This window comes from Xiphophorus maculatus, chromosome 23 (genome assembly GCF_002775205.1).
Source record: "Xiphophorus maculatus strain JP 163 A chromosome 23, X_maculatus-5.0-male, whole genome shotgun sequence".
Lineage (NCBI taxonomy): Eukaryota > Metazoa > Chordata > Actinopteri > Cyprinodontiformes > Poeciliidae > Xiphophorus > Xiphophorus maculatus.
In genome coordinates, this window is record NC_036465.1 from 25,738,812 (window position 1) to 25,750,872 (window position 12,061).

The 12,061-nt window shown below is 42.1% G+C and overlaps 1 protein-coding gene across 3 annotated transcripts in view; it reads right to left on the reverse strand.

Annotated features, from left to right (window-relative positions):
* Positions 1–5,566: 5,566 nt before the first annotated feature.
* LOC102235928 (serine/threonine-protein phosphatase 2B catalytic subunit alpha isoform-like) overlaps positions 5,567–12,061 on the reverse strand; it is a 40,597-nt gene continuing 34,102 nt past the window's right edge. For 2 of the 3 annotated variants that reach the window (XM_023328738.1, XM_023328739.1), the window contains exons 13-14: positions 11,958–12,005; positions 5,567–6,609 (exon numbers count right to left, since the gene is read on the reverse strand). In XM_023328738.1, the coding sequence (XP_023184506.1) occupies positions 6,431–6,609; positions 11,958–12,005 (227 nt within the window). In that variant the 3' untranslated portion in view covers positions 5,567–6,430. The remainder of the gene's footprint in view (positions 6,610–11,957; positions 12,006–12,061) is intronic. The other variant, XM_023328740.1, reaches the window with a different exon arrangement.

The following is a 12,061-nucleotide window of genomic DNA, read 5'->3' on the forward strand; positions in this document are numbered from 1 at the left end:
GCCTTCATCGATCAACATCTTCCTCCTGCTGCAGCACCTTCTTCATCATCAGGCCAGGTCTGGGGTTTGAAAAGCCATGCTCCGTCCGTCTCTCTCAAAGGTTCCCTTTTTTAGTTCTCAGTGTCAGCATTAGGGAAAGATAAACTAGATGATTGATTTTACTTATTTGATTATTTCTGCTACTGAATTAAGCTGCACTGACCCTTGCAAAACTGCCTTACTAATAAAATACTTAGCATAAAGAAAATCTAAAAGATGTTGTGGACATTCAGTTAATGAGTCACCTTAAGGTTCTTTGATGGTTGTAAAATAGCTCTGATGTTTGATTCTGGAGAGGAAAAAGTGGAAAATGTTTTATAGGTTGCTGGTAGCCCATATGTAAAACAACATCCTTGGGACTCGCCGAGTCACTAAAACCAACCTGGTTCTGTACCAAGTGCAAGTTGTCATAAAGAGAAGAGCGGCCGTTAACAGGTGAGCTCTGTGAAACTAGTTGGCTGCAGGCTGCTCAGTCTGGCTAATTCACAGGGGGAAGAAGGTTGGGACACCTGGATGTAGTTCGTCAGGAACCAGGCGACTCTTTTCTCGATGCCAGCTTAAACAGAGTTTTCTTCAGTTCTGGACAGGATAAAACCCAGCAGATTTAGGAAACTCAATTAACCCGATAGATGGAGAGCTGGTAGCACATCTCACCTCTCAGAAGAGGAAGTAGAGAGAGAGAGACTGAAGAGGGGGGAGGTGTTGCGCAACAACAATATATAAAATTTGATCATTATCAGAGAGTTAAGAAAGATTAGAGAAAATTTTGTTTTGCAAATGTTTATAAAATCTGAACAATTTCCTCCCAGAACCAAATTAATAATGGATAAAGACAATTTATATGGCAGCAGGTACAGAAAACCAGGGTAGAAATCTATTGTTAATCAATTCATGTTAAATAAATGAAAAGAAAAAAATTACTTATTAAATATTTGGTCATTATTTCAGTTTGAGTCGGGCAGAACTTATCTGTTCGTTCCCATAGCAACGATCAGAAGCAGGACCCTCCCCAGAACCACAGTGACCTCACTGATGAGGTCACTGATGACATCATAAACATCACAACAGATCAAAGAAGTTCTGAGGCTTTAACTGCTTGAATCTCAACACATCAGTTAGAATCCAAACGCTTCAGTGAGAATCAGGTTTTGTGTCTAGAGAGAATTTTTGTGTTTCCAAAATGCCATACCCTTTAATTTTTCCACTTGGTTTTGGACTAGGATATCTGGTGACGACAGGAATGAGGAAAGTATTCGACCATTTCTTTCCTGGAAATGATTCAGATGAAAGTGCCTCCCAGGAGGTTGAGAAAGATTTGTTTTGGGACGGGATTCCATCAGTTCCCAGAGATCAAGCTGACCCGGCTGGGGAAGTTTCTACTGTGGCGAATCTCAAAGCTGAGCCTTCGATTTCAACAATTTTATGTCCGGAGTGTTCAGCGAAGATATCGAAAAATGACACATCCTCCGGGGTCTCTGACCTTACATGTTCCCCAGACGGCGCGTCAGGTTCAACACGCAGGAACAGCAGTGGAGCTCCAGGCAGTGAGACTGTCCACAACCAGACAACTGCCCTGAACGAGGACACAAGGTACCCCTCAAACTCAAAAGATGAAGAAAGACTGCTGGAACCACAAGTACCAAGTTCCCAAATGAAAAGATACCCCAGACGGTGCACTTTGACCCCAGAAGAGCATGAAATGTATAACAGGATGTTACTGATTCCCCCAAAGAAAACCTACTACTTTTGGGATAGCTCGACCTCAGAAGAAGAGGAAACAAGTTGGGACCGGGGGCGTGCCGTGGTGGCTTAGGGGTTAGCGCGACCTGTATTTGGAGGCCTCAAGTCCTCGACGCGGTCGTCGCGGGTTCGACTCCCGGACCCGACGACATTTGCCGCATGTCTTCCCTCCCTCTCCTTCCTGTCAGCCTACTGTCATATAAGGGACACTAGGAGGAAGAAACATTGAATTTTGCGAATAAATTATCAAAAGTTAACATCCTGTTTGCAGGTTTCTCTCCGGGCGCTCCGGCTTCCTGCCACAATCTAAAGTCATCACTGTTTGCTTAATTAGTTTCTAAATTCTCCTTTGGTGTGAATAAAACATCAGGGCTGCACAGTAGCTCAGTGGGTAACACTGCTGCCTTGCAGTAAGAAAGTCCTGGGTTTGAATCCCAGCCTGGTTCTGTCTGCATGGGGTTTTCTGGTTCTCCATGTCCATATGTGGGTTCTCTCCGGGCGCTCCGGCTTCCTCCCACAGTCCAAAAAGATTTAGTGTGATTTATAATGGATGGATGTTAATAATAATTATTATTAATATTACCATTACTATATATAAATAGATATATCTATCCATCTTTGCTGGGGGATTTTAACCAGGCCAACATGAAGACTGTTCTCCCTCACTGCAACCAGTATGTGGATTTTCCAACCAGGGGAGTGAATACTCTAGACTTGCCCTACATAGAGGGTTAAATAAGTAATATTTTTTATTTATTTAACAAAGAGATTAACGATAGATTTTATTCTCATCTGTATCGCTCAAAAATGCACAATACGTCTATAAACAATTTTGGAGAATTATCCACCTTATTCCTGGAAGGTTTTTTGGGGGGTAACTGTTGTGCTGCTCCTGGTTGTACTCTAATCTGACCAAGTTTAGTTTGTGGCTGCAGCAAGTTTTCATCGCCTACTGACAGATAAGGAAACAAAAAGAATTTGGCTAAAAATTCTAAACTTGAACAGAGAAACCAAAATGCTTCATATGTGATCATTTCACTGTGTGGACAAAAAGCCAACGGAAGAAAACCCGCATCTGCATCCGAAGCAACTGAGTCAGTGAAGTAGCTAAACATGCTAGTGCGGGTTATTTGCGGCCATTTCTTCAAGTCGCCATCCCTCCCCGCATTAGCTGTAGGTAGCGGTAAAACAATATTGCCACATTTAAGCTGTGATAGCTGGAGTTCCCACATGTTTTATAGCCTAAAAGCTCTGACGAAAGCCGGTTAGCGAGTTGCTAACATGTAAACAAACGGCGGTTCCGGTTTGCGGCGGAAGTCGCGCCCACAAATCACGCAAAGCTTCATGGGGGCTCGGAATAAGGTGGATAAAGAAGTACGTAAATATTCCCTTTTCCAACGAAATAACGTCTTTGCCACTTCGGCACAAGCACAGTGACAAACGTTCAGAGGATGAAAACACTAGACTGCGAGTAAAAATCATATGACCCAGCTTTTCACCAGCATTTAAACGCACCACTTGTGCACAAATCTGAGGCTGTTTGAAGCGTGAAATGAGTCAAAAGTGCTTTTGTCCTCATAACCGGATCAGTGCGTAAATGCAGTTTTATCTGTGTATCAGGCGACTCGTGCGAACTTCTTTAATATTTGTAGGACTAAGAGGGTTTGAATTCCTAATGGTCAGATTTGTGAGGTTGTAGTTAAAAAAAATTGTGTGCAGAAATTTAACGTTTGTAGAAATTGTAATTGTGTACTTTTTATTTTTATATGTAATTCCTTCATATTTGTGTATGCATTTGACCACATATTTACAAGTACCCAGTGTTATCCACAGGTTTTCTTTTGACGGTTTACAAATAATGTTTCACAGATAAGTAGAAAAAAGACAAGTAAAAAAAAGGAGGCAATGACAAAAGAAGAAGAGCTTGTATAGATTCTGAAGAACCCTTTGCAGTGGTCAGTGTGTTTGTGTGAGCTTGTATATGCTACATATAGAGGACATTTTTCACCAACAATCAAAGATCATCTGTGGAGTGACAACATTTTCCTGTCTTCACTTTTTAATTTCAATTCTAGAAGTATGGTGTGGATTATTTTTTATTGATTAGTTTTGATTAAGGTTAGGAACACACTCAGTTGTTAGGATTAAGGAAAAATATATGTATTGACTTCCATTTGGCATAAATGGAAGTCAATACACAGAGAGTCCTCTGAGTGGTACAAGAATGTGTGTGTGCTCAATGAAAAATAAAGACTCATAATCCATCCCAAAGGTTCATGCATATTTTATTCAAGAGTAAAAAAGTGGATCGTCCCATGGGCCATGCTTACAGTGATGGTGAATGGGGAGTCAGCAAAAAAAGAAAACAAAAAACACAAATCTTACAGAGAAACAAGATTAACACAAAAGTAACAAAAAGAAACAAAGAAATAAGAGACAAATAAATAAAAGAAATATCAAATTAAGAAATGAACCATAGAAATAAAGAAAACAAACAAAAGAACCTCAAAGAAATTAAGAAATAAAAAGAAACATAAAAAAAATATACAAGAAAAACTAAAAAGAGAAAAAACAAAGAAAGACAAAAGAAAATAACAGAAACGGAAAAAAACGAGAAAAAAAAAAAGAAAAGATAGAAAACGATTCAGAACCGTGGCACAATTTCTATGGCACAGGGTGTCCCAGGAGGTTCACCTCACCCAAAGAAGCACAAGATCAACCAAGGAGCAACGCAACATGAAGAGTAACCAGCAGAGAGAGAGATAGAGAGCTTACATATTAAGAATATTGTCCATAATAAATAGAACCATAATAATCATAGAATCATAAATATCAAATAACAAGAGGAATCATCGATGATGAAAGAGAGTACACGTTTTTTCCGTTAAATTCCAAATCATGGTCCTCAAGGCTCACTGTCCTGCATGTTTTAGGCATTTCCTTGCTTCAGTTCAGCTGATTTCAATTGATGACTGATTAACAGGCGTTTGTTGAACAGCAGTCAGTTGAATCATGCACATTAAAGCAGGGAAACCTCTAACACATGTAGGACGGTGAGCCTTGAGGACCAGGGTTGGGAAACTCTGCGTCTAATCGTGACGCACCGGCTCGTCCGTTAAAACGTGTCCGCTGCTGCTTTCTGTTTCTCGAACAGCACAAATCTTAACCATGCAATCATGCTTTCGGCTGCCTGAATGCCTGTGCCTCGGTATATAGAACGGTCATTCGTCGATGCTAGTTTAATATTCGTTATTCATGTTTAATCGTTAAAAACGACTCCTGTACAATGGCGAAGAAACAGAGGAGCGAAACGTGGACTCGACACTCTGAGTAAGAATCGTACCGTTGTTCTGTACAAGCGTCCAAACCAACCGAAGAACACACGTTGTGAAAAAGAAAGAAATAAACACAAACAATGATAGAAAAACTAAACCGAATTAACAATATGTACAAAATAAATGATTCGTTATACCTCTGTTTGCTTATATTAGCCAGAAAAGAACAGAAGAAGAAAAAAACCATAGCGAAAAACACGTAGCACAAATATAATCTTCACATTATTATCAAAGAACTTAACTTTTGCATGCACTGATGCGTTAATATAAATGCTTTACAAAGACCTTAATCCTCTTGGCTTCTTCTCGCTGCTTTGGCCGCCTTCCTTCGCCAGAAGAGTCCGTTTCCTCCGAACGACCGCTTCTAGCTTCGAAGGCCGGCGACCAGACAGGAAGAAAGGAGGACGAAGAGCTTCACATTTTAACCCCCCCCCCCCCCCCCCCCCCCCACACACACACACACGCACACACACACACGCCCCCACATATACATAAAGCATTCTTCTTCTAATATACTGCGTCTTGCACCCTGTGATAAAACCTCTATGTATTTACATGCAACAGATAAGGAGGGAACGGGCGGGGTGGGGGGCTGGTCTTCAAGAGTCAACGTGGAACTGGACCAGATGTCTGGACGAAGCGCTTTGGGTGGGGAATCCTCCACCCGACTCTGTATGGAGAGTGAATACGGTGCAAAGCTACAAAAGCAAACAGAAGAAGAAGAAAAGCGAGGGCTCAGATTAGACTGCGGCTGAGGTCACCTCGCCGGGCGTCGACTCTCTCAAGTGTGTGTGTGTGTGTGTAAAAAAAAAACAACAAAAGAAAATTGAACATTTGAAATAATTTTCCAGCCCTGGTCGCTTCCGGTCCCTCAGCTGGATCCACACCCACCCTCCCCCAAACGTCACACACACACACACCGACTGACGCAGGCACAACACCGTCACACACCAGCACCCCCGGCTGTTCCCCACAAACACACGGCAAACGGCAGCAGCTCTCCTCAGAGTCCTGGTCTGCTCTCGGAGGCCGTCTCCTGTTGTTGTTGTGCAGGTACAGGGGTCAGGGGTCAGGATCAGGGTTAGTTCTGAAGAACCGGGCTCAGAAAAGACCCTCAGCCTCTCTGCGGTAAAGTCCGGCTAAATAACAGGTGAGGGCAACAAAGGGAGGGGGAATTTAATCTCCTGTGTGTGTGTGTGGTGTAATGAGTGTGTGTGTGTGTTTCTGCTCTTTATATGCCTATGTACAAGACTGGGTAAATATAGTATCATTGTAGAGACTGCAGGCAGGTGGGAGTGGGGTTGTTTTTCTGTCGATCACTGGATATTGCTGTTGTTGTCGGTGCCGTTGGGCTCGCCCATGTTCATGCGGCCCATCGACAGCCCCACGCTGTTGACGGCGTCGCGTCGAGGCGGCATCCTCTCGTTGATCCGGTCCAGGCCTTTGGCCTCCTCGAAGCTGCTGATCCGGTGCTGCGGAGAGAAGCCTCGGATGGCTGCGGACACACACATGCGCAGGGTTAACATTTAGAAAAAACACAGTGGAGGCGTGTGTGTATCCAAACCCTTTGGGATTCAGAAAAAATTGACAATGAGACGTGAACGCTGATGTGAATTTCTTTTTTCAATTGAATATTCACAAGGAGGGGTGGGCAATGGGGACGTAAAAGTTTTGTCACGATATTCTGTGTTGCTGTTGTAACAATAAAAGTAACAATGAGAACTATTTACTTCTTCTTTAGGTAACTATGGATGAGACATGTTGGAAATATTAGTTTAATTATGCTAGTTTTAATGAGGTTTAATTTTAGCTAATGTTGAAATATTAGGTTGATTATGCTTGTTTTTAGTAGGCCTCAATTGGTTTAATCAACGTATAGCTTAATCAGTTGAGTATTTTAAACTAGATGTAATATTCATGGTGGCTGCATGCTGCCGGAGCTAAGCAGCAACCTGGCATGGGGGCGGGCGGGGAATCCTGCATGCAGCCACCACTTTTTTTCTTTGTGGTTTTGGTATCTGATGGTTATGGTTATAAATTCGGGTTTATTGTGAAGATGAGCCGTGATTGTTGTCTTTGCGGTTTCACTTTTACACCTGGCATTAACGGCTCCATCAGGTCGTGATCTGCAGCTCTCGCTGGAACGGTTCGCAGCCGAGTGTGAAGCGGCCGGGATGGGGATCAGTGCCTCCAAATCCGAGGCCATGGTCTTGAGCCGGAAAAGGGTAGAGTGCCTTCTCCGGGTCAGGGAGGGTGTCCTGCCCCAAGTGGAGGAGTTCAAGTATCTCGGGATCTTGTTCACGAATGGGGGAAGAAGGGAGCGGGAGGTCGACAGGCGGATTGGCGCAGCATCTGCCTTCAAGCGGGCGCTGTACCGGTCCGTCGTGGTGAAGAGAGAGCTGAGCCAAAAAGCGAAGCTCTCGATTTACCGGTCGATCTATGTTCCCACCCTCATCTATGGTCATGAGCTTTGGGTCATGACCGAAAGAACGAGATCGCGGATACAAGCGGCCGAAATGGGTTTTCTCCGTAGGGTGGCTGGGCTCTCCCTTAGAGATAGGGTAGGAAGCTCAGTCATCCAGGAGGGACTCAGAGTAGAGCCGCTGCTCCTTCACATCGAGAGGAGCCACTTGAGGCTCGGGCATCTGGTCAGGATGCCTCCTGGACGCCTCCCTGGTAAGGTGTTCCGGGCACGTCCCACCGGGAGGAGGCCCTGGGGAAGACCCAGGACACGCTGGAGGGACTATGTCTCTCAGTTGGCCTGGGAACGCCTCGGGATTCCCCCGGAAGAGCTGGAAGAAGTGGCTGGGGAGAGGGAAGTCTGGGCCTCCCTTCTGAAGCTGCTACCCCCGCAACCCGACCCCGGATAAGCGGAAGAAGATGGATGGATGGATGGATGGATGGATGGATGGATGGATGGATGGATGGATGGATGGATGGATGGATGGATGGATGGATGGATGGCATTAACGGAGTCGGGGAGATGAGATCCATTTTGCGAAATACGCTAACTGTTTGATCAATGAAAGTGTCAATGATTATCAGTAAATTTGAAAATATGACTACATACAGTCACGACTTGTGGTTTAACTATATATGTGACTGCTGTCCCAATGTCCCAATGTCTCCTTTAAGAGGGAATGTTTTTAAAGAACAACATTTGTATTTGTGGGCGTGTGAATGCTGTGACAGTAGGTGCGTTTATCAACTTTAACTTTAAAGTTGAGCAAATCCAATTGATGAAAATCAGTTTGCTTAATGGAAACATGCTAATTTCGAATGTGAAAAAACTCACGTTCTACCCGAGATTTTTCGGGTTATGATGATTTTTTAACAATGCGAACAGTTTTGAGGGATTTTAATTGATCATTAATTGGAATTTATCATGACAATGATAAATCAATATTTCTCATCACAATAATTGACAACTGATACGATAAATGCCCACCCCTATTCCTGCTTCTAGCTGAGGGTCAGGGTTTGGATAAACAACGCTTTGCCACTTTTACACCGAACTCGGCTCACACAGGGGGAGTCGACTGATCTGCTGTCTGAATGCTGAGCTGGGATTGTTCTGACCCAGACTAACCCTGGGCGTAAACCAGAAATTGATCCTGGATCAGGAGTCTGAGACATCAAGTGAATTAAACATCCTCACCCAAAGACGCACAGCTGCACAGAAACTATATCCTTAAAACACTTTGAATTTTAGACAGTCGGACGTTTGTTCAAAAGATTTATTTAGTTTTTGCAAGTGCAAGACAGAATGCAGCAGTGATTCAGCTAATCAATGCTGTTTATATTTGATCGGACACATTGATTTTTATGGCAGTGAAGTTTTTCTCTTTCTTTGAGTTCATTGAACATCTCCGTGGTTTCTCTTAAAGGAGGCTCCCGCTAAAACGATGTGGCTCGTAACCCAGCTGTTGGGTTTCAGCTTCAGCTTTTACAACCACAACCTCAAATGTGTTTAATAGGAATTTTAGGTGCAATACCAACACTCAGAAAAGCAAAGTGAAAGGGGGAAAAAAAAAAAAAGAGACTTGGTTTTTCAACAGTTCTAGAAACGAAAACTAAAATGTGTGGGATGCATTTGCCTCAACTCTCAATAAGAACTCAGTTCAACCGAACGCAATCTGTGCATCTTTCTGTAGTATTTTCCTTCTGCTTCCCATTAACACCACACGTTGTGTTGGCTCATAGCAGAAAATCCCCATAAAATACACTGGGGTTTCTTGTAAGGGGAAAAATAATCATTTAAAAAAATGTTTGCTGGGAGGGATGAATACTTTTCCAGAGCTCAGTCTGTGTTTTACCACTAGATAAAGCTCTGTAACTGGCTCACTGTGTGCTGGCTATAAAGTGTGATGTTTACAGGAAGGATTGTATGTCACACTGATGAGTCACGGGGCAGCGCTGAGGCACTGAAACAGGAAGTCACTGGTAGTTTTTTCCCCTTCCAACCGAATCATAAAGCGAAAGCTACAAACGCATCTAAAATGTTCTAAGTTAATTCTGTAATGGTGATGTTTTTCCAGATGGTTTCACTGTGGTAATGAGTGAAAAAATCATCTGAGTATATGTTGGGGAAATAAACAAATAAGGCGAAACACCGAGTCAATCAAGAACGAATCAAAATGCATTTTGATTATTATTTTATTAAGAAATTAAGCAAAGGAAATGAGCAATGACTCCCGTGACTACTACAGGGAAGTGAAGATGAAAGTACATGGCTTTTAATATCCACCATCCGTCTACAAAGAGGACAGAGAGAGAGAGAGAGAGAGTTTCTCAGCAGTTTCAGATTATTTCACCACTCTTGAATTTGCACCTGCAGACTGTGAGCCTGGACAGTTCAAAACAAGTACAGAGAGGAAAACAACCTCCCAGAAACTCGTAATCATCTTCAGTCTTCCCAGTAATTAAGCCAAAATCTTATTTGTATCAGTACATTATCTGCTTGCCCTATATAGCTAAACACTCTGAAAGCGTGAAAATCTTGTAAGAATAATAATTTGGAAGAGTGTCTTGCATCTCTTTTGAACAAAGGCGACTGTCAAAATACTCCACAACACGCTCTGCAACATAAGCTGCGAATACATAAGTACATAAAAGCAAAAGGGATTTCCATAATTTATTCATACAAACAAATTATGGACTGTACTTCAGGTAAGCTAAAGACAGCACTACGCACAAAGCGGTATGGCTAACTAGGACATGCAGACGGATCACCAAGTACTTCACTCAGCACAGAAGCCATGGCAACAAGTTGCTCAGTAGCACAAACAGACATCTCGGACCTTTTTCCCCAGCTTCGCTTCGAAACGATTTCCTGTCTAAAACTATAGAGACGTGAGGATTTTAGCCATAGAGGAATATTTGCCCCTTTACAGATTTCTTCGATTTCTGCTTTTCAGTCACACTTAGTGTTTGAGATTGGCCAAAACATTTTAATATCAGAAAAAGATGAGCTCAGTGAACTCTGAATGCCGTTTTCAAATAATAATTATATACAGGGAAAAAGCTAACTAATTATTATTTCAGTTATCGATTATTCTGGCAATGATGATTAATCAATTGTTCTGACGATTAAATCCATTAATTTGACGAAACAATTTTCACATTTTGCTTATTTTTCTTTCCTTTTTTTGTACAATATTATAAATACATTAAAAGGTGCAGAAAAAACGACAACAACAAACAATTCAACTCCATTCTAAATAAGAAAATAAAAAGTGTGTTGCCTAAAATGCGATAACTTTATGATCTTGATCATTGGCGGCACAGGAAGCATCTGCAGCTAAAAGGTACTTCCAACATCAACATGCGAAAAGCTCAGCGCTTTGTGCTCAACATCAATACATAGTATGGCTGATCTGTTGATTATTAATAGAAGATTTTTTACAGAATTTGAACATTTAGCATTTTAATGTTAAAAGCAAAACGTATATGTATAGTACATTTCAGACTTAATAACAGCTCTAAGAATGTTTTTCTTTCCACAAATAGCCTTTATTTCGAGTCTGTTTACTTTCGTTAATGATTAATCGATTACCAGATTAGTGGACAATTATTTCAGGAATCAATTAATCACAATCAATACAATTAATCGTTTCAGCCCTTCGTAATCTGAAAGGTGTAAGTGTGAGCAGAGAAAGAAGAACTGTGGAAGGGCAGGAAAACATTTTCACAGAACTGCAGTTACAGCAGAAATTTCCAGAAGCAGCTAAAAGCGTTTTTTTTTTTTTGTTTTTTTTTAAATAAAAAATTCCCTTCTGCAAATAAAACTCCTATGCAATCACTTGACACATGCATAGGCGTAGAGGCCAATAACTTGTTCTTTTCTGCACATTGGTCATCATGTGACCAGCTGCTGAAAAGCTGGGATTCAACCTTGTAAAGTTGCCCAACCTTCCTCCTAAAATCCTACTTATCTTTCTATAATAAGTAACTCATGTTCTGCTTGTAAGAAGATGGATTTATTGCATACAGACCTAAATGATCCCTTAAACATCAGGAAAAGACAGACACAGTGAGACATCAGAGTAACCGTGACCACAGCCCCACTCTTCTTCTTTTTATGGAAACGTGTCTTGTGTTGAGAGCTGCATCTGAAGACGATGTAAAGATGTGTTTGTGTGTTTAGTGGAGGCAACGCGGCGTTCCCAGGAGAAGGGAAAACACGGGTGTGTTTGCATGGCGGCTTCAGCATGAAGCGGTTTCAGGCTTTAGTTTTGAGAGGCAATGTGGTTAAAAGAGCTGGGTGCATTGTGGGTAAAGGAGATCTATGACCTCACAGGCAATGGCGGCTGAGCGCGCACAGTGAAATGAGAGTGATTTTACCTTCAGCGTCCTTAACTGTCTCGATAGCTTCAATGGCCTCAATGGTAGCTGAAGGATGGCAAAAGAAGAGAGAGAAGGAATGACAGGAAGAGAAAGAGAGAAGA